This window comes from Camelina sativa, chromosome 8, assembly GCF_030686135.1.
Source record: "Camelina sativa cultivar CO46 ecotype springtype chromosome 8, ASM3068613v1".
In the NCBI taxonomy this organism is placed as follows: Eukaryota; Viridiplantae; Streptophyta; class Magnoliopsida; order Brassicales; family Brassicaceae; genus Camelina; species Camelina sativa.
In genome coordinates, this window is record NC_141887.1 from 26885600 (window position 1) to 26907945 (window position 22346).

Below are 22346 nucleotides of genomic sequence, written 5' to 3' on the forward strand. Positions count from 1 at the left end.
AAAGCAGGAAGGACTTGTATTTTGTTTGTGTTAATCGAAAAACAAGAGATTGCTAAAGCAAGAAGGACTTGTGTTTTGTTTGTGTTAATCGAACATCAAGAGATTGCTAAAGCAAGAAGGAATTGTGTTTTGTAAAATGAGAAACAAGAGATTCCTAAAGCAAGAAGGGGTTGTGTTTTGTTTGGGATAAAGGATAAACAATACATTGCTAAAGGGCGAGGGATTACGGTTTTGTTTGTGTTTGAATTTATAAGGTTTAGTCTATATTTACGTTTACAACTAGTTGGTTTAAATTTTGAAATTAAGTGTTTACCTAAACTACAACAACCACACATTAAAAAATTTCACAACCAACTAACACATCAATGACTGACTAGACTAATACCTACACTAGCAAGTACTAAACCTATTTATCACAACCAACATACAAAAGCTATAACATCAAAGACTACACTAATACCTACACTAGCAAGTACTAAATCTATTTATCACAACCAACAAACAAAAGCTTTAACTAACACCAAATAAATGCAAAAAAGTTGAGGATGATGATTACCTTCCTTCATGGCCGAAGGGATATGCACAGTCTATACTCATCAATGCATCAATGCATGTTTGTCCATTTAACCTCAAAACAAAAGACAGATCCGCGGTTAATGAAGCCCAAATTCGAAATAAAATTAATCATTCATGGACAAGCTAAATCCAACATGAACAATGTACTCTAAAATTATACAATCATGTGTTAAGAACAGAAACAATTACTAAATCATCATTAGCTAACACAAATAACAACATCAAAAACAGCTAATAACAACACAAAAAACAATCATGTGTCAAGAACCGAAACAATTACATATCCATCTCCAGACGTTATCTAAACTTAACCAAAACGGATCATCATTAGCTTACACAAATAACAACACCAAAAACAACAAATAGCTTATGTTTAATCAAGTTAGTAACTTTAATCAGCATATTGCGATACATTCATGGCCAAATCTTTTCAAATTCATCATAACCGAAGTTAAAAAGTACTCATCTGCTAAAGTAAGGATCAAAACGGAACACATGAACACCAATAATCCTAATTTTCTAAGAAACATCAAAAAACCCTAATTTCCGATCCAAAATCAAAAAACCCCAATCATCAAACACTAATCGTGATTGATTCAATCAGTAATTGAATTGAGAAACTTGCCATCTGCTTCCAATTGATTTAATCTCTTCGGTTTGAGTGAACTCCCAATTCACGATTCCAAATCGCCTCTCCTACATGCAATCAGAGCCGATTCACGATTCAATCAAAATATCGCGATGGGACACGGCTAACTCATCAATTCACGATGATGAGCATCTCCTCCGACAACAATCTCCTCTTCCTCCACACCCAGACGATTCCAAATACAAATCTTCGTTTTTTTGCAATCGCGAAAAAAAAAGAGAAAGAGAGAAAAAGAAAACGAAAGAAATGCGATGCAAATAAAAAAATTCCACTTTTTCTATTTTTTCGTTCAACTAATATCAAACTGACACATAGCGTCTCTTAGATCACAATTGGGTATACTATATAACAACCTCCCTTATTTTTTTTTCTTTTGTTCTGAATTATTTTTAGAACCAAAATACTAAAAATCTCCCTATCCACCTGCCCATGGGGAACGTCTTAACTATTGTCCTTTTTAGTCATGTTTCGTTGCACGTGGCTCACATTTTTTTATTTGTAATATTTTCTCAACAACAAGCAACACGCTATTTTTTTCGGTATTGTATTTGTTAATAGTAAAAAGTTATGTAACACTTGAATTTAATTAAGAAAAAAGAAACGGAAACAAACATATATATGTCACGTATGACATCGTGAAAAGAAAAAAACGTAAGATTGATATGTTGTGAAGGGACGACATTTGGTCACTAAATTTTCTTCGTCTAGATTATACAAAAATGACATTTTATAGCTACGATTACGACAAAACAAAGTGAATATTTTTAGTAAGAAAGTCAATCAAATGGGAAAAAAGTAGAGAGTATCGTATAACAACATGTCAACGAATTTGAAATTTGATTGAAAAGGGAACTTCAAAAACAGGATATACACATGGGTAGTAGGTATTTGCAGTTTTGTTGACTAAAAAGAGAACGAATACAAATAAGCAACATTTTCAGATGGTTATTTTAATTGCCAAGCATGCAGGGAAATTGAGTTCGATGACGATGTCGTCACATAGCTTAAGTTTGATTATTTTTCTAGTCTTACTTGACAATTCTTTGTTTACTTTACGCTTACATTTACCTTCAATTTTATGATAAGTCCAATACCATTATAGCATGAATACGTATAGTTAAACTGAAACAAACAATCAGATCATTTTATAGTTTTAACTTTTAACATATAATTTTGTATTTTGGCGTTAACATTTTAATTTTTTTTTTTTTTCTAATTGGTGTTTATATTTTTTTTGTAATGTTATTTGTGTCGGCGAGAAGTACGGTAAAGATAAAAATCAACGGTCAAGCTTAGTAAAAGTCTACCTAAATCCTAACTAAAAGAAGAAAGAAAGTCAACAGCTAAATATGTTGACCGTTGAAACAGCAACGTGTGAATACGCCCAAACCAACTTGTAAATTTGGCAAATGATATTAATAAAAAATAATGTTATGTTTTTGGCAACAAATCAAGAGTGACTGAGAATGAGATAATGAGATATATGAATTTTGACGTGGAATAATACTGGAAAATGGAAAAATTCCAGACAGAGAAACCAAAAAAAAAGAAAAAGAAAAAAAAACGAGAGCAAACGACAGCGTTTAGAGCTGTGAATGATGATGTATGTACAGTGTTGAGAGTGAGTTGGGATCAAGAAGAAGAAGAGGTGTTGGTGGAGGTGGGAGTGATGTTACGGTTTCTCATATACGTCAAAAATTGTGTTGGCAATTCAGCTAGGAGCGCTTCTACCACTGACACCTCTCCATCTACACACAACAACAACCACATTGATCAGAGACCAAAGCGTTTTTTTGAAGCAAGAACAAATCAAGAAACACAAAACTCACATTGTATGTCTCTTAATGCAACAAACTGGACGATATCGCGCGATGCTATGCGACCGGTCGAGCTCTCTAATTTCTCTCCTTTATCTCCATCTAGTACCTACACAACAACAACAATCAACACATAACCTTGTAAGAATAATCTATCTCAAGATTCTCTAATGATATTAAGCATAATGTTTTTTTTTGTTGAAGAACCTCCATTTCTTTATAGTCAGCTCCTCCTACTCCAACAATGAGGATTGATAATGGAAGATCCGATGCACTGACGATTGAGTCTCTCGTTTCTTGGAGATCTGTTATTACTCCATCCTATAAAAAAACGTGACATTGTATGTTATAAACCAAAAACACACAAGAATCATAGAAGAAAACCACATGTCTTGTTTTCATATATCTAAACTCACTGTGATTATCAGCAAGACATAATATTTCTTTGCACTTTGAGAGAGTGAGTCGCTTGCGATTGTTGCAGCAGCGTTGATCACAGGACCAAATAGAGTAGGCCCTGCAAAAGACACGTTGAAGAGAGCACCGTTGTAGGCATTCATGATACCTTGAATCCCATCTACCTGAAGAAACAAACAAACCAAAAAAAGATTAAGTAGAGAAATTTTGATACAAAGTTGTTTCGTGTGAGTAAGAATTGTCGCAAGACCTCGCAATAAGTACTGCTTCCGTTGAGGTTAAAGCAATGTGAGACCGGGATGTCGATTGGACGAGCTCCAAAACCCCACGCGGGAAAGCGTTTGTCAGAGTCATAGAACTGTAATACTTCTCCAACTTCAACTATTGCCTGGATTAGAAGAAAGAAAGATTAGACAAAGTCACCAGCTTCTTCAAAGAAACTTGAAAGGATCAAGTCCTTACCCTCTGGTAAGCATTTAACCGCCCTGTAGGATCGATGTAATGCAATGAATCTGGGAGACGAGGATTTCCATTTGAAGCTGATGGAAGAAGGGACAATTGGAATATAAGTTTTAAAGGACATGTATTAGAGAAACTCTGCACTTTTGAGATCATTTTTTACCTGTGAAATCAATAGCAACCATGAAGTTCAATTCAAATCCCGACGCCAAGTATTCTAGGAATGTATGCTGAACGGTTTCAGTAAACTTGTCCACGAAAAGCTGGCTCTTTAATACCTGAAAAATTATGGTAAAATGGTATCAGAATTCTCACATCCTAAGGTGTGTAAAAACGTCTTGTTGTTGAAGGTCCGTACCCTGTCTTCATGTTTATGTCCAACACCAGTAGGTAAGACTAAATTGATTCCTTGGCCAGCCAAATGAAGCTTTTCCAAGTCTGAAAGAGATTTCTGAACTTTTCTGGCAAAACCAAATATGAAACAAGAATCATCTCACCTTAGAAGCAACTCATTTTCCATATCCCAAGAATAGAATGGAAGGAACTAAGATTTTGTGGTTACCCGATCAAATCATGATTGCCATTGCCATTGAAGTCTAAGCACTCTATTACCAGTGGGCTGTCCTGCAAGATTACAGAAGAGAAAATGATACATCTTCCTGGTCAGACAAACTCAGATTTAAGAAACCTCTCTGGTTGATTTACCTTACTCCCCACTTGTTGAACACTTAGAGAGACTGGTTTCCAAAGTGGATTGAGATCATTCTTTAAGACTTCGGTTTTAGAGACCGGGATTGGAGCCCCGTGCTCCACAATCTTAGATATCACCAAAAACGGGTCCTGAGTAAGAACAACAACAACGTTATATTTATATCTGAAGTAAAAGTGTGCTTAATTGGTCGAAGAGTATATTATTAGTAGCTTACACTTTTCGAGAAAGTATCCTTTGATTCCAAATTCAACCCCCTGAACACTATCTCTGTATTGGTCTTAGAAGCTAGAGACTCCTCAGCATGGACAATAAGCTTTCCATTGTTTTGTGGTAGAGTCTGCGCACCAACACCTTCTTTACGCATAAGTTCTAAGGCAACCGTCCTATTTGATTTGGTGACAATCTGCATAGTTAACCAGTACACATAACATCTTAATCAATATTAATCTATAGCAATCTGATACACTAGTCTGTTTCCTCTTCCTTACAAGCTTTGCACTAAAAAAAGTAGTAGAGATGTTAACATACCTCAGACAATGTACATGTTGCCTCACCAAGAAATTGCTGCTCGTCGAACTTAAGCAACTGAAACGAAAAGTTCCCTAATCATAAAATGTAACACTTGTAACTTGATTAAAAAGGGAAGCTGAAAATTTGAAGTTACCTCCTCCTTTGAATTTTGAAACTGAGTGTCAATATCATAGACACGAAACCTGTGCCGCAAAAACGTGTTGTTAAGAAAAGTATATACCTTTTTCCTCAAGGTTTCGATGGATAACCAGAGATTTTGAAGGATCTTAACTTACAGCAATGTTTGCACAATCTCGAACTGATAACCAATGGTAAGATTCTTAATCCATTTAGGGCTCAAAGAATTCAAAACAACTTCAGTACGGAACAATTCAGCAAGTGTTCCATCTCTTCCTTTAGTATAAACAACCACCATTGCATCACTCTGCAATATCAAAGAGTATTATTACTAATAAAGTTTCACACTTTATACATCAAATCACTAAGGTTGTGGATTTTTTCAAGAAGCTAACAAAATAAAGAAACGAATCCATTCCAGAGAATTGCGTTTTCTAAAAAAAATAAAAAAACGAACCTTTGAAATCACATCCCGGTCTCGTAAATTGGAAGCAGAGAACGATAGCTGCAAAACAAAAAAAAAGAAAAAACGTAAGTAAAACCACAAAAATTTCAAATCTTTGGAGAAAGAAAAGCAAAGGGACGGACCTCGATCTGAGAAAAGAGGCCATTGTAGCCACGAGACTTGAGGTAATGGTCAACAGCGTCGTTAGGAGTGGCGGCAGAGGAAGTAGTCCCACCACCACCACCACTAACCATTCCACCACCGCCGCCGTATGACCCATCAGACCAACAGCTTCCCATTAGACTAGCGAGAGAGAGTACGTACCCAGAAGAGAAGGAAGAAGAACGAAGGAGATTGGGGGAAGACGAAGAGAGAAGGACAAAAGAGAGAAGAAGAAAAAAAAAAAAAAAAAAAATAGGACAGTGAATAGATGGGACCCACTTTTGTTTTCCAAGTCGACGATCTGTCTTTTGAGTCTCTTGACTCCCCTTTTTGTTAAATTTATATATTCCTTTTTTTATTTTTCTTAATATTATTGAGAGAGAGATTATTTGATGAGAATGTTATAATTATCACATAAAATTAAAAATATTGCCTAAAAAAAACTTAGATATGGAGTATTAAATTGACTGTGAGATAACAAAGCGTACGTCACGTGATTATATTTACTACAGTGGGCTATGTTGTTTTTAATTGGCTTACATTGAAAATTGTTACTATTATATAGTTTTATTATATTATCAGATTTTACAAACCGACGTTTTATGAGATAATTTTGTTAATACGTAAGTGATATGGGAATATATTTTTTTTTTTTTAAATTGTATCATTAAATTATTGTGTAATGCGGTGTGACTGGAATTGAAATAGGGAACAAAAGAAAGAAAGAGAGTAAGGCATCTTTTTTGGAGGGAGACGTGAATAATAAGACACAAATTTTTACATAATGACCAATTGACAAAGATTTCGCTACCAGAAAGGCAAACCAACCTTTTTCAAAAGCATAATTACAGTGTACAACAACAACATACACTATGTATTTAGTAACTTTTTCTTTCTATAAATATCACAAAGGAATCATAAAACAAATATATGTAGCTCATGAGAGATCCTCTGTTATCCAATCATCAATTACATATGTGAGTGCTGGACCAAACCCAATTTGCTCTCAAGGATACATACATAATATCTGAAGAAGGAGGTCAGGTTCCTCCACCGCCCATTAATGGGCCATTTGGCTTTTATGGGCTGAAATATATCCATTAGAAGAAATACTAATACCGCATCCAACCAAAACTTATCATAAACTATAGTAGTTTACCCATATAATATGTTAGTTAACATTCTGAAGCAGCCAACCTTTTTTTTATACACAACGCAACGCAGCTTTCAGCTTTCAGCTTTGGGTGTAGTTTAGAAGCTCTTAACGGATGGTTGTCCTTATTTCCGGACTATGTGGGGGATTCTTACTTGTGTTCGAATGACCAGAGCCCAATTTAAACTCGTTTCATTTTGTAGATTGGACGTTCAGATAATAATAGCAGCCAGGCTTATAGAACTGACTGTCTCCGAGGTTTCAAAGTCGCCAAACAAAAGATTAAAATAAACGCTAAAAACCCAAAGGCATTGCCAAAGACTTCGCCATCAAAGGGTTTTTACATAAATGATAATAAATTATATGGTCCCAAAACGCTGGCGAAGAAACGTAATATATCGTACTAGGTTGTTACATTTGTATGCAAGTAAAAAAGACAAGATGCTTGTCGACACAACCCAACAATTTTTGAAGAAAAAAAAAAGTCAGAAACAAAAAGAGAAAAAAGCCAGCAAGATTTCTCTAGGAGGTTTAATGATACAACAAAACTTGTGAAGCAACAACCCTGAATGAGTTTAAAGGACCAAGTTCAAAAAACTTTTCTCCTCTGCAAAATGAGTTTTCTCAGGTAATTTACCACACCCCCAAGGATTTACATAGCTGTGGGGGTGTCAAGTGTCAACGACATATATATTTTTACCTTGTGTTAATCTTTTGGGGTTCTTTTTAACCTCTGATAGAAGACGTCTAAGGTTAGTCTGGCTTTACGACATGAAAACTGTCTGCTGCCTCATCATTTGTTACATCGAGTCGGTCCCATTAAAAGGTTCTTCCCGGTTATCAGAGCTACTGCTAAAGTTGGTGAAGTTCTCGATGCTACTTGTTCGAGGCTTGCCTGGTCTTGACCGGATGTTTGAACCCATCGGAAATGGTTCCTGCACATTCACAAACTCTCAGAAAAATGGCTGACGATGACTAATACAAACCTATCTCGAGTAAAGACATTGATCTTTCTTCTTACCTGATCACCAGCATTTGGACCAGCGGTGTGGAAGAGAATCGGCCGGCAACGTTTGTCTTCGTTCATCAAACTTGAGTTCTGAAAATGGGCAATGAGAGCTGATTTTCCCTGAATCCGACCATATGCAAGAGATGCCACCTTCTCGCTGTTGAACTTTTCCCATTTCTTACCGTTGAATGCCTGTTAAGGTTTTAAACTTGTTACCCAATGCTTTTTTGTTTCTTAACAACAAAGGTTCATCATCAACACAAATTGATCATAAAACGGCACAAGGCTACTATACCTTATAAAACGGAACAATATTTTCAGGTTCGGTAAGGTTGATGAAAGCATATCCCACATTGCATTTATTCTGAAAATAGACGGAAGGTTGTTCATTGACATTGACATTGACATTAAAAATACCGTAAGCTACAAGGTTGCATTAGAATCCATTAGATAATCAGAGGCAAAAGACCAAACCTTGAAGTCAATTGGCAAATATAGGAAATCATATGTTCCTTTACAGAACTCATCAATGGCAGCTAGAACCATCTTAGAAGTATACCTAAACCCAATAAAAAAAAAAAAAATGAGCAACCAGCTAAATTCACTCATTAGGAATGTTATAAAACAGGGAATTCTAGGAGAAAAAAGGTGAGTTCACTTACTTATTAGGAATGTTTTTTATCATTAATGTTGTCCTGCTGTCCTTCCCACTTAATATGCGATCAACATCAAGCTCATACAGTTTCTTCTCAGCATTACTAGAGCTAGATTCGCTTCGTCTGTGTGAGAGATTCCTGTACCGTTCATTAGGCAAGTCAAAAGAGCCTGAAACTGAAAGCATTGGGCTCCTTCCAGTGAAGAGGTGAGGCATCTGTCTCGATGATCGTAATACAGCATTTTTTGGATTGCCACTAACATGAGATAAAACCTTATGGGAACCAATTTCAACTGGATGTGAGGGTGAAGAGCAAGGAAATCCCATGCTACCATGAGAACCTAAGTGAAATCCAGAAGATTCTGGAGACTCAGCTACATATGCCTGTCTTCTATCCCAAAAAGGTGAGTTCATTACTGGGGCTGATCCAATGTGGTGGTGCACAGGCGATGATGCCATGTTCACCATTAGAGGAGATGCTCTTGAGAATCCAGTAACAGGTGGGATGCGCTGAGTAGGAATGCCGTTGACGTGAGATGGTGAGTTAGGCCACATCATACCACTTGAGGTATTATGTTGCTGAGTGTTGGAGTTGCTCCATAGGTTGAGGTTAGCGCGATGGGATCCTTGATTTATGGGAGAACCTATGACTACAATAAGAAAATTACAAATGAGAAAACGTAAGTCCAACATCGTTTTCGTAAGACTGACAAGGTTTACACCTAATTTGAATCCTCTGTGGCATTTCATAATCCAATATAATTAGTTATGATCAATATAAATATCCTTAATTAGAGAACTGTGCTCATGGATCATATTCTACAGTAAACTATGCTTCTTGAATTCACAATCTTGGTTACACATCATCACTAGCCTTAACCAACTGTATCACGGCAGAAAAGCAATAAGAAGAACATGTACTTACCACTTCCACGAACATTGCTCATCATAAAGCCTTCATTTGCTTTTTGGCCATTACTGACCATTTCAGAGAATGTAGTAAAGGATTTATATGGACTGCCACTTGCAAAGTTGTCAAGATAATCAGGAAAATGAGGATGTAGATTTGGCATGCTTTGGATCCCCGATTTCGAATTATCAAAACGGTTTCCAGTGTCCTGAAGACCAACAGGCTTGCTAGCTGAGATGACTCTTGTGGATGGTGGCAAACCAATAGGACCATCGAGACTCTGATGAGTCTCAATGAATGATGAGTTCACAGGTGACCCAACAGAATTGTGCATAGCTCGCATATATGCACCATCAATGGAGGTCGAACCTGGGAAATGTCTCCCTGAAACAGAATATTAAAGGATAGGTATGAGTTGTGACCTTGGATGTTTCATTATTGAGAAACAAATCATCATGAACTGTGTGCACTATTATTATATCCATGTGTGCTGATGATAGGTTATTAAAAGCCATTTTAGGTAGATCCCCCTCACCATCATCTGCAGCAAATTGTGGCGAGAAACTGAAAGGGAAAAAAAAAAAGTATTATGAATCCTACATATCAACAAAGTTCAAATCCGGTAGTTACTGTTTCAGACAGCCATAGAGAAAAACTAAGGCGGGAAGAAAAGTTCATAATCTAATCACCTTGTACCCTCTGGACAGGTTGGTGAAAGCTTAAGCTGCCTCCCAGCGACCTCACGTCCATTTAGTCCTCGAAGTGTGGCCTCTACAGCTCGAACATCAAAGAACTCTATGTAAATTTGTGAGTTCTCATGCATCGTTCTACGAACCTATATACAACAGAAATAGCAAAATCATAACAATGTCGCATAACCGTTAAATATCACAAAGCAGGAACAAAGGAGGACATTAAGCAAACCTCTCTGATTTCTCCATATGGTCTGACTATTCTCTGAAGCTCTTGATTGGATATACAAGAATCAACATTATTTACCCACAAGGCTCCTTCACTAGAGTTCTCTTTTTTGGGATTTTCCTGATATCACAACAAAGAGTAGCAAGCAAGATATAAAGACAGCTTAGATGACAGGTAAAAGTAAAGTACGACCACAATCATACAAACAAGGGGGATCATCAGAACATTTAACAACACCTTTGGGATAGAATAACGAATGTCAAGCTTCCTTCCCCTGAAGAGTCTGCCATTGAGTGCTCTTGCCGCATTCTGAGCAGACCTTATATCATAGTATGATACCATGATAAAGCCACGATTCTTGCCAGCAGTGTTAAGAGCTCGAACATTTCCATATTGCTGAAAATAAAGATACATCATCAATGAGAAAGAGAAGACTTCCGTGTCTTAGATATCTATAACCAGAGAAACATGGGTGAAATAACGTACCTCAAAAAGGGCATCGAGCTCGTAATCTTCAATGATGCTATCCATATTCGTAACAAAAAGTATTCTGGATACAGTTTCTCCTCGGGGATGTTGACCAACAACGGAAACATTGCTGCTGCCTCTCATTCCGTCTCTTTGAGACGCAGACGAAAAAACATCTCCATCAAGTTCCATGCCACCAACACTGCTGAAAAGGTCACAATCATCCAAATCATCTCCACCATTGGCACGGGACTTATTATGAACACCATCACCAACAACTTCTGCAAAAAGATCGTCCTCATCAGGAAGAAGATTTCCAATAGTCTGTGCCTCCATCTCTTCTAAAGACTCAAAAGGTTCTTCCTGACGGTTTGCAGACGGAAAGGCTAACTTGTCACTTCTTGGTAGCCGTACTGCAAACAACATAGTGGAACATTGTTAGATATACTTAAAAACCAACAACAACTACTACATAGTGGTATATTGTAAAAATGAATGAGAAGCTTTACATTTTCTACTAAAAAGTTCAGAGAGAGAGCTGGAAAATAGACTGCTCTCCCAGTGAGTATCACTTTTAGTTGTCTTTCCATTAGGGATAAAGGAAGGAAGCGCCCCAGACAAGCTTGATTGTTGAGAGAGCTGATAACTGTCAGATGTCCAAGAACTAGTCGGTAGATTAGAACATCTATCCCCACCACTTTCAGGCATCAGGTTGTTGTTTTTCATGAAACCGAATTGTTTCTGCACAAGAAAAAACATCAAAATGTCAACGTTGTACACATACATAACAGACCCAAATTGTATAAATTAAAAACTCATAAAACTGAAAGCTAGGAAGAGTTAAACCAACCTCAGGAGTGATGCGAATGTCTTCATGAAAATGAGAAGGTGTTGGCACACCTCTTGGTTCCAATATATCAGACGGCATTGTACACAGCTGACAACAACAGCAAAAAAATCCAAAAGAATAAGAAAGATCAAACTACCTCCAGAATCAAACTAGAGGAAAAATTTCAATATAAGGGACCCCAAGGGCTCTCTCAATGCCAGACAAGAAGATGAAGAATGACATGGATAAAACAGGAGCTTTCTATTCCAAACTCAAACCCCCCAAAAAATACATGAACAACCAAAAAAAAAAAAAAAAAAAAAACTTTACAAAATTGAAGCAAAATCAAAGAAATAGTTTTGACTTAGAATAAAGTTTTATTCAAAAGGCATTATTAATAAGACAATTCGCCTGAATTCGGATCTCTTTTGTTGTTACAAAATTTAAAAGTTGGATACAAAAACATAAAAAAAAAAAAAAAAAAAAAAAGTAATTCAAAAAGAAGAAAAGAAAATAAAAAACCCTAAAAACACAGATTATAAAAACTTACCAGATGATGAAAAAAGGAACAAGACAATTCTGCTTCTTCTTCTTCTTGTCTTAATTCTTAAAGCAAAGCAAAGAGCAGCTACAAAAGAAGTTACTGAAACGGATCTCGTAAAAGTGTAAAACCTTCTTCTTCTTCTTCTTCTTGTTTCTCTAGGCTTCACGTTCCCGAAGAAAACAGAACAGAAAAAGGAACAGAGAGAGAGAGAAAGAGATGAAGAAGACAAAGAGAAAGAGAAAGAGAAAGAGTTCTTCTTCTTCTTCTCTTTTTATCTTCCCTTTCCTTTCTTTTTTATTTTAGTTTTTTTTTGGTTTTTTTCTGTTTATCCAATCATAATAATAAACCAGCAGAGATTTATACTATAGTAATTCCCCCCCCCCCCCCCAGAACAAAAAAAAAAAAAAAGGTTTCGCTCAATTTCAAAATTCTCTTCCTCTCCAAGAAATATAATAACAAACGAGCAAAAAAAAGTTTTGCAAAGGGTGGGAAGCAAAAAACCGTAATTGTGAGAAACTCCGGTGATAATTTCCGGCACACCCTCCAATAGAGAGAGAAACGGAAAGAAAGAGAGAGAGTTTGGTTAAATAAAAATAATAATAATAATAAAATGAATGGGGGGGGGAAGAAAGAAGACAAAAGAGAGAGAGAGAGAGAGGATAAAACTAAAATAAATTGTAGCAGCAGCTACGATGTTTGAGCCCCATGGATATAGAGCGTTACGGTGTGTACCTTTTTTTTATCTCTACCGTTCGATTCGATTATTCATCTTACGATTTCCTTTTCTCCTTTCTTTCCTTTTTTTACTATTATTATTATTATTAAAAAAAGTTTTAAATTTTACATTTTTATTTTACCAACTCGCGACATCAGTCGTTGGATCATCCGGCTTAAGTTTTTTTGGATTACTTATTAGATCCATCCAGGTAATTAAGTTTCTGGTATTATCTAAAGTTTCTTTTAATTAAAGAAAACTAAAAGATAAAAACTTCTTTTTGGATGAGTACACACAGATGTTACAAAAAACATTATCCAAATAAAAACAGATTTTGCGTGGGTAAAAAAAAAAAAAAAAAAAAAGGAAACGATTAAAACGCATTTTAACAGCAAATATAATAAATAAAAAGTGGATAAAACTTTGAAGATAACGTTTTTTGTTTTTTTTTTTAAACAAGGAAAATATTTTTAACTACTTTTTTTTTTAAGTCTTTCACGTTCTTTCTCATTCTTGTTTTCCTTTTTTCACGTACTTATTGATACAACGGATCACCAGATTTATTAATTACTTTAAGAAAAAGTACATAAGATTTACTAAATCTTTTTTTTTTTTGGATAGTAATTATTGGTTTAAGATAGCTATAATATTACAAATGTACTTTGTTAAAAGGCTTAAAAAGCTAACAACAAAAAAATCAACATATTATTTTGTGATAAAACATGATGATTAATTTCCTTAATTAGTCATTGAGTAAGACAGATTAGCAATATACAGTATATTTATTTCGCTAATAATTTACAAAAAACATTTTCTGATTAGTCAAATTCATTAAGCCAAGCCGAGTCGAGCTATATATATACAAGAGATAAACTATATAGCCAAAGCTGAAAGCAAGAGAAAGCGAAGTTGTCTTGTCCGAAAGCTTTTTAAATGGCTTAGACGCGGCGTGAAGGATTAGACAAAGTATTATTTTCTTTTTTTTTAATAAGAAAGAAAAGCATTTATTCTTATTAAGACGCTCTTCTCAAGGTTTTTCCACGTGTCATTATTTCAATGGTTGACGTCAACTAAAAACAAAATCCTACGTTTGCTTCGATTCTCTACTCTACTCTACTCTCTCTCTCTCCTATGTTGAACTTGAACTCTCCAAGGCACAAACACATATGGTAGGTGTTCAACTAACATCACATCTACTAATCTAACCTTACCTAACCGGTTCTGAACCAATAACCCGGATATATACCAAACAAACCGGTTCCAGTTGTATCATTCTTAAGCTATCTGATCATCAACCAACATTAACAAATAGGTAATCTTATTATTTTATTTGTGATGATGATACTTAGGCTCTGTCATCTAAAGTTTACTTCACATGTAAACTACGAAGCTACGAAATTTATGTTTGTTGTTCTGTATAATTCTTTTCGTTAGATTTATTTTTATAATTGTATACCATGTATAATATTATATAACTAATGTTTAGAACATATATTAATGATCTTTGTTTTAGATATCTGCTGTGACTCTGGTTTGAATATTGACACTAATCTACTCTACATGCATTAATACATACATGGATACAAGTACTAATAGTTGGAACTTTTCAATTTGGATGTCCCATATATATATAACACTTAATATATACTTTTTGAACTGATATCTACAATTCAATAAATATATCGTCCCTTTTTCGAAATATTCGATCTCGTGTCTATTCTTATGTACTATAGTTTCTTGCAGACATATAAGTCGCAATGTGTACTATATCCTTCCGTTGATCACATGCCAAATTTTACCCAAAATTGTTTATTGCTTTTGTATTTTTCTACAAAAATAAGCATAGAAACAAACTCCTTTTTTTGCTTGCACGCCTTTAGGTACATGTACATATAGCCATATAGGATAAGTTGAAGCGTATGACACGAGTCATATGACACATCAATAACACGACTGTATATATCATACTCATTTGAGAATACGACGAACTTGAAAAAAAGTTATAGATAATGATATAATTTTGTTTACCTTTGGTTAAATTACATAACATATTCTTGGAAGAACAAGGCTGGACACATGAACAAAGCAAAGATAAAATCAAGAGATATTTGGCATTTTAGATACTTTTCAAAACATAATTGTACAAGTAATACAATTACTATTTACAATTAGCAAATTCTACATTTTTACTGTTTTCTAATGTTTACAATACTTTACAGCCCTCGTCAATATTTCATATTTACAACACATGCCATTATTGAGTCTTTGACTTTTTTTTTTGAAATATATGTTCTCTACAATCTTAAAAACAAAAAAGCTGGCTAATTAAAATTTGTTTTCTAAAATTTTAAGGATGTATAAAAATTTATGTTTTTTTTATAATTTGATATGCATTTTGTTTGATGATTTTATTTGATAATGTTGAATATTTTTTACAAATTTTGTATCCGTATACATTATTAAGTGTACAGATGTCTGTACACAGTATTAATTATACAGATGTAATTTGTGTAATTTATTTAATTATTAGGATTTCAGATATTTGTATCACAATGATTTTGTACAAATTACATCTGTACATTTAATAATATGTGTATGTACACTCAATAAGGTGTATAGAATTCTGTACACTAAATAAGGTGTACGAATTCAAAAGATGTATATAATATATTTAAAAATTATTAAATAAAATTCATATCAAATTGTAAAGAAAAAAATATAGATTTTTTTTGTATCTAAGAAGTTTCTAAAAAAGATTATATTAACAATTATTTGAATAATTATGATTGAAGAAAAAAACTTTATTTCTCACCTACACATACATACTCTTTTGGTAATCTTTTCATTCAAGCCTATATCCCACAATCTCTCCTATCTCACACATTTTCTATTACACAACACATATTATTCTAATTTTAAATAGTAAATATATTAGTTTGCTAATTAAGTTTCTAAAATGCACTAATATGCAAACAAACCCTAAAATCAATATGCAAACTAACCAACCGATAATATTAGCACACAAAAAAAAAAAGAGAGAACTAATTTAAGATGTATCATCGAATGATATAATCATCATGATAATATTATAGCACAAAAAAAAAAAAAAAAAAAAAAAAAAAAAACTAATTTAAGATGTATCACTGAATGATATAATAATCATCACTAATTAGTGTTAGTGTGTTGCAATTATGCATTAGTTATTGACTTATTCACATGGTCCATGCGGGTCTCCCATAGAGGTCGTTGTCTCTATAGATTTCCGTCGGTCTACTGATGACGACTCTACTTATTCACTAATCACATTACGCCTGTATATTTAATTCATCAAATACACTTCGTTTGTTTTATTTGTATTAGTAGCCAACATATACTTTGTTTACAATTAGGTACAAAATATCAAAATACAAATATAACAAACTAAGTATGTATATTTTTTGTGCAACATACGTCTTTTGGTCCAATGGTAAGGGAGAATTGGGGAAAGATTAAAAAGAACTAACCTAGGTTTGATTCATCCTGAAAACAAAAATCGTAGTTGTGTGGAAAGTCTGTCAGTTGGGCCTTAGTCCAATTGGTTTACATGGTAGTCAGAAATACATGCAGCCTGACTACCCTTTGACATTAGTCGGAAAACATTACAAATTCGGGACATACATTATGGTGATCCTTCGGAGAGAAATCTACTTTGAAGCACTTTGGTGCGTTTCTACCGAAGCTGACCGGACAGCCGATACGGTTTACAAAAAAAACATAAAAATATTTACAAGTAATTATTAATCAATTAATCTATAATTATGATTACGTACTTAAGCCATTGGCTGGGTAAATAGACCCGTGATGTCTCACATTAAATAGGCCTGGCCCGTTATAACACATAAACCCACTAGTTGTTTTGATTGATATACAGGCATAACATATCGAGTTAAGGTCAGTGCAATAAATGCTCTTAATCTGTGGAAGATAACCTAAATGGTTAGGAGACAAAGTCTACGACCTGACTACCGAGACTTTTTCTTACTTGACCTTTTTTTACTATGTTTTTTGTAGTTAATTGGAGAAAACAAACCCTTTCACTAATTTTGATAGACGAGAAAGTTTATCTAACACTAATAGAACTCTGTTACATGGTGAACTGCAGAAGAGGAACCATAATCAACTGATCGGCTAGTTAACGCTTTGCAATATCAAAATGGCTAATAATTTTCTATTTTTTTCAACAAAAATAATGTAGTTATCAATTCGTTTATACGAGCTCCGTTATGTAAACTGTTTTTTTTAGGATCCTTTAATTTATATAATTAATGACATGAACCCGTTTGGTGACAGAACAAACAAAACAGTGAAACTGAGCAAGTTGTGGAGATATTTTTGTATGTAGTCAGAAGTTTTGGACTAGAGAGAATAAAAGAAGTGGGAGTGACTGTAAATATAAAGCCAGAAGTTTGGACTAAAGATTTTTTTCAATAATTATTTTTTACTGACCATACTGTGTTTCTTGATATTGACTTGACATCAAACAGCTACAATCCAACCCCTTCAATTTTTCCCTCTTACAATTTGATTTTTTTCTTTAAAAAAAATATTCTCGACAATGTAATTTTTAACGCAATAGGGCAATTCTGTCAATTTGAGTGTTTTGACACTAATAAGGGATTAAAAAAAAAGGTCTGGTTTTCTGATATTCAGAGTTACATTAACATTACAAACCCCTACACTCACTTTTTTTTTGGTTAGCACTCGCAGTGACTTAAACAACACGAAACACATGAAACAACAACAAGATTTAGGGTTACAGCTTTATATTTCCTTGAGGGCCTTCAACACATCAAGCATGGTTGGGCGATTAGCTGGCGTTTCTGCAAGACAGAGCACAGCGATCTGAAGCAGACGAAGCATTGAGTGTCTCACAGCCACCGACACAACCAGAGGATCTAGAACATCCACCGCTTTCCCTTTGTTTATCTTTTGAATCACCCAACCAACCAAGTTCCCGCCTTCACTCTCTTTAAAGTCTGGACCAGTAGGCTCTTTCCCTGTGACCAGCTCCAACAAAATCACCCCGAAACTGTACACGTCACCCTTGGTTGTGGCTCTTGCGCTTTGACCGTATTCTGGTGGAATGTACCCAAACGTCCCTGCGATTACTGTGCTCACGTGAGTCTCACACGCGCTGATCAGTCTAGCCAACCCAAAATCTGCAACCTTAGGTTCAAAGTCACCGTCCAACAGGATGTTGCTTGCTTTGATATCCCTGTGTATGATGTGAGGGATAAAGCCATGGTGTAGGAATGCTAGCCCTCTTGCTGCTCCAACTGCGATTTTGAGACGTTTGGACCAGTCTAGTACCTCTAGTATCCCAGTTTGGTTCCTTAACCAGTGGTCCAAGCTCCCATTTACCATGTACTCATACACAAGAAGCTTCTCTTCACTGAAAGAGCAATATCCAAGCAAAGACACCAGATTAGGATGCTTCACTTTCCCTATAGTCTCCATTTCTGCCATGAATTCACGGTTTCCCTGAGTCTTGGCTTCGCTTAGCTTCTTGACCGCTACTGTTTTCCCACCGGGTAAGCAAGCTTTATAAACTGTCCCAAAACCACCGTCTCCTATAATGTTCTTCTTACAGAAGTGATCTGTTCCCTCCACAATATCTCCCAGACTCACCTTGAGAAGTGGCTGCTCGAACATGGCCACATTGATGCTTAATGGTTCTCTTGATCTGCTTCCGCTTAAGAAATAGAGATTTTGATCAACAAAACCTTTTAACCTGCTTTCCTCCATTCCCTCTGGATCATCTCTATGCTTCACTCTCTTTATCATAACCCATTTGCACAGAGAGAAAACAAACACACAGATGATGATCATACCCCCAAGAATGATCCCTGCAAGTCCCCAAGCACTCATCAACTTAGTTCCATCGATCTTGCAATCTGATCCAATCACTCTGCCACACAACTCTTTGTTCCCTGAAAGCAATGCCTTGGAAGGATCCTGGCAAACACCATCTCTGGGCACCTCTCCTCCCAGATGATTCTTGGCTAGATTCAAGAACACCAGATTAGGCAATCCACAGATCTTTGTTGGTATCTCTCCAGATAACCAGTTCTCAGAAGCATCAAAGTACTCAAGCTGCGTAAGGTTACCAAGATCTGAAGGGATTTCTCCAGTGAACCTGTTCTGTTCAATGTAAAGGCCTACAAGTTTGAGCATCTGAGACAGTGCTGATGGAAGCTCACCACTTAGCTTGTTAATACTCAAGTCCATGTGTGTAACCTCTTTCAAGTTCCCAAGAGAAGCAGGAACCGATCCATCCAGCTGGTTCTTGGTCAAGTTTAGCTTCACCAAGCTACCTAAAAGGCCAAAGCTTTCCGGTATATGGCCATTGAGCTGATTATTCGCCAAGTTTAATCCCTGCAACTTAGGAGAGTGGCCCATCTCCTCTGGAATGGAGCCGGTAAGGGCATTTCCAGATACATCCAGAATTGTAAGGTTGGTCAAACGAGAGAGTGAAGCTGGGATTACTCCGGAGAGATGGTTGTTGCTCAGTAAAATCTCCACCACTACAACACAGTCACCAAGCTCTTCTGGTATAGGACCAGTCAATCGGTTGAAGGAGAGATCAAACACCCCATGGTGCTGAAGAAAGCTCAGATCAGGCATGTCAGTCTGGTGGAAATAAGAAGACGGTTTTGATGGAATCGACCCCGAGAGATTGTTGTAAGAGAGAACCAGGCATTGAAGCTGAGCAAGACCAGTAATTCTGTCTGGAATCTGTCCTTGAAGATTGTTGTTGCCAAGATCCAATGTAGTCAAAGAAGTACAGTCACCAAGCTCGTTTGGTATCTTTCCTTGAAGCTTGTTTGAATTCAGATTCAGGACAGACAAAGATGCAAGCTTTCCAATCTCTCTTGGGATTTCACCTTGTAACTGGTTATCACTGAGAACTAGCCGCGTCAGTGAAGCTGCATTGCCAATCTCTGCAGGCAAAGAACCTTGTAGACGGTTATAAGACGCTGAGAACTCCATCAAGTCCGTTGACGTCCACAGACTCGTTGGGATTTCTCCTGTGAAGTTGTTGGAATCCAAGTCAAGTGCCATCAATGGAAGCTTTGAAAGATCCTCAGGTATAGAGCCATTGATCTTGTTATTGGTAAGAACCAACTCTATAAGAGATGAACATCCAAGGAAGACCTCCTCAATTGTTCCTGAAAGAAGATTCCCAGAGAGATCAATCTCCTCCAACGAACCTGAACCACAAAGCTCCTTAGGAATCGAACCAGTTAACAAGTTGCTAGCTAGACTGAGATGCTTTAACATTGGACAATCTTCAATCTCAGGAGGGATTTGTCCTGTAAACCGATTGTTAGCCAAGAGAAGTGAGTCCAGTTCCTTCCATTTGCCGATCCAAGAAGGCAATGAACCCGAAAGCTGATTCCTTTCAGCAGAAAACGTCAACAGAGGAATCTCCGAAAGCTCCAACGGCAAAGAACCAGAGAGAGAATTGAAAGAAAGCATCAGTGTCTTGAGGCTTTTACAATTACCAAGCTCTGATGGGATCATTCCGTTAAGGTCAGCGGAGACAAGATTCAGTATACTCAGATTCTGCAACTCTCCGAATGATTTAGGGATTGAAGACTTGAGTGGGTTGTAAGAAAGGTCGAGCTTTGCCAAGTGTTTCAGCTTCGATATCTCGTTTGGTAACGGCCCTTTGAAGAAGCAAGAAGGCGCAACAAAGTTCTTCAGCAACGAGATGTTACCAATCTCCGGTGGGATTAGACCGGAAAACGAGTTGAGTCCCATGTAAAGATCGGAGAGGTTACTCAATTTCCCAATCTCTGGTGGGATTTTGCCGGAGAGTGAGTTGTTGGAGACGTCGAGTGAAGACAGAGCAGGGAAGCCGAGGAAGAAGGAGGGAGAAAGCGAACCTGAGAAGTGGTTGTCACTTAGGTCAAGGTAGAGGAGCTGAGGTAACTCGCTGAGTTGACTCGGGAGGAGTCCCGTGAGTGAGTTTCCAGAGAGGTCTAGGGTTTGAAGCTGTTTCATTTCCCCAATTTCAGGCGGAATCTTCCCGGAGAAGTGGTTTCTAGCTAGACAAAGCGCTTTAAGATTCTTCAAACTCGAAATCTCCTTCGGAATCTGACCGGAGAGTGAGTTTCCCGAAAGGTCAAGGACGGAGAGAGACGGGAGGGAGAAGAGAGGAGGAAAGAGATGGCCTTTAAGAGACATTGAAGGCAGAGAGAGCGAGTAGACTCTTCCAAACAAACACGTGACGCCTTCCCAATCACAGTGAGACGACGACGAGGGAGACGAAACGTTCCATGAAGAAAGACGAGATGGGTTTTCGAGTGAGAGCTTGAAGGAGATGAGAGAAATCGTTTCTGAGCTTAGATCAACAATGGCGGAACCGGCCGAAACAGAGAAGAAGAGAAAGAGGAACAAGGCGGGAAGAATCGCCATGGTTATAGAAGGAATGAAAGAGACTGTTTTGAGAAAAAAGACTCGATTTTTACAAGAGTTGGGGGGGGGAGAAGATAAATCACGCCATTAAAGAGAAAAGGAAGGGTTTTTTTGTTTAGGCGCGATAAAGATGAAGATGAAGAAGATGAAGAAGATGAAGAGAGAGAGAGAAAGAGAAGCACGAAGCTCACGTGACGTAAGACCATTGTTTTTAAAGTTCGTAACGGCAATTTAATTTTTTTACTTTTTCATACTACAGTTGTTATTAGTATTTTTCAATTTTTTTTTTATGTTTGCGTGAATTGTTAGAGAAAAAATAGAGATTGGTGAAGGATCAGGCATGGTGGGTCAGAGTCAGACTTGAGAGAGAGTACGGCTCGAATCTGCTGAATATCGCAACTACTGTGTACCAGATTAAAGCTGACTGGCTTTTTCTGTAAATATTCAAAAATTGTGTGGTTACATTGTAATTTTTCAAACTATGTTTTGGCTGGTCAATTAATGTGATAGTATATATAAGGAAAAAATATATAAAGAGGCTTCAATTAATAAACCACTTTTATTATCTACTCACTTACACGGCTAGTAGTTTTAGGTTTCTTTTTTTCGTTTTTATGTTTGGGAAATTGTTGCATTTACTTGATAGTAGTATAGTACTGTACTAATAAATAAGTCTTGAATTATCTTAACATTATTGACTGGTTTGTTTTCTCCTTGTTTACATTGCAAAAGAGAAGAAATTTTGGACAGTCAACATTCTTACACACAAATTATGCATGTTTCTTTTAAGTTTTTTT

The 22346-nt window shown here is 36.3% G+C and overlaps 3 protein-coding genes across 4 annotated transcripts; all 3 read right to left on the reverse strand.

The window, feature by feature from the left end:
• Positions 1-2619: 2619 nt before the first annotated feature.
• On the reverse strand, positions 2620-6235 carry LOC104708372 (protein BONZAI 2). Of its 2 annotated transcripts, none has more exons than XM_010424928.3 (16): positions 5867-6235; positions 5736-5783; positions 5437-5585; positions 5295-5343; positions 5159-5215; positions 4845-5033; positions 4624-4758; positions 4481-4542; positions 4277-4379; positions 4082-4196; positions 3922-3998; positions 3710-3847; positions 3459-3623; positions 3250-3363; positions 3055-3151; positions 2620-2973 (listed from the first exon to the last, which is right to left on the reverse strand). In XM_010424928.3, the coding sequence occupies exons 1-16, from the start codon at positions 6020-6022 to the stop codon at positions 2858-2860; spliced, it is 1770 nt and encodes a 589-aa protein (XP_010423230.2). In that variant the 5' UTR covers positions 6023-6235; the 3' UTR covers positions 2620-2857. The 2 variants fall into 2 exon arrangements, with proteins under 2 accessions (XP_010423230.2, XP_087318701.1); XM_087462575.1 differs by having other exon boundaries at positions 5433-5585; positions 5867-6144.
• Positions 6236-7375: 1140 nt separating this feature from the next.
• LOC104708373 (protein MEI2-like 4) lies at positions 7376-13107 on the reverse strand. The gene is made up of 14 exons (XM_010424929.3): positions 12381-13107; positions 11852-11938; positions 11511-11742; positions 11020-11414; positions 10771-10929; positions 10537-10653; positions 10302-10447; positions 10148-10176; positions 9628-9996; positions 8710-9352; positions 8522-8606; positions 8343-8411; positions 8060-8239; positions 7376-7973 (listed from the first exon to the last, which is right to left on the reverse strand). The coding sequence occupies exons 2-14, from the start codon at positions 11927-11929 to the stop codon at positions 7839-7841; spliced, it is 2637 nt and encodes an 878-aa protein (XP_010423231.2). The 5' UTR covers positions 11930-11938; positions 12381-13107; the 3' UTR covers positions 7376-7838.
• A 4638-nt stretch (positions 13108-17745) lies between these two features.
• LOC104708374 (leucine-rich repeat receptor protein kinase EMS1) lies at positions 17746-21765 on the reverse strand. Its single transcript, XM_087463475.1, has one exon. It carries the CDS (start codon positions 21547-21549, stop codon positions 17890-17892), a length of 3660 nt encoding a protein of 1219 aa, XP_087319601.1. The 5' UTR covers positions 21550-21765; the 3' UTR covers positions 17746-17889.
• Between the last annotated feature and the right edge of the window lie 581 nt (positions 21766-22346).

Coding starts and splice junctions, on each gene's coding strand:
- LOC104708372 (XM_010424928.3), bottom strand. CDS start 6,022: ATGGGAAGCTGTTGGTCTGATGGGTCATACGGCGGCGGTGGTGGAATG. Junction 5,216..5,294: donor TTCAAAATTCAAAGGAGGAG/GTAACTTCAAAT, acceptor TTTTCGTTTCAG/TTGCTTAAGTTCGACGAGCA. Junction 3,999..4,081: donor GGTTGCTATTGATTTCACAG/GTAAAAAATGAT, acceptor TTCTTCCATCAG/CTTCAAATGGAAATCCTCGT.
- LOC104708373 (XM_010424929.3), bottom strand. CDS start 11,929: ATGCCGTCTGATATATTGGAACCAAGAGGTGTGCCAACACCTTCTCAT. Junction 10,177..10,301: donor ACCTGTCCAGAGGGTACAAG/GTGATTAGATTA, acceptor TTTCCCTTTCAG/TTTCTCGCCACAATTTGCTG. Junction 9,353..9,627: donor GAGCAATGTTCGTGGAAGTG/GTAAGTACATGT, acceptor TTCTTATTGTAG/TCATAGGTTCTCCCATAAAT.
- LOC104708374 (XM_087463475.1), bottom strand. CDS start 21,549: ATGGCGATTCTTCCCGCCTTGTTCCTCTTTCTCTTCTTCTCTGTTTCG.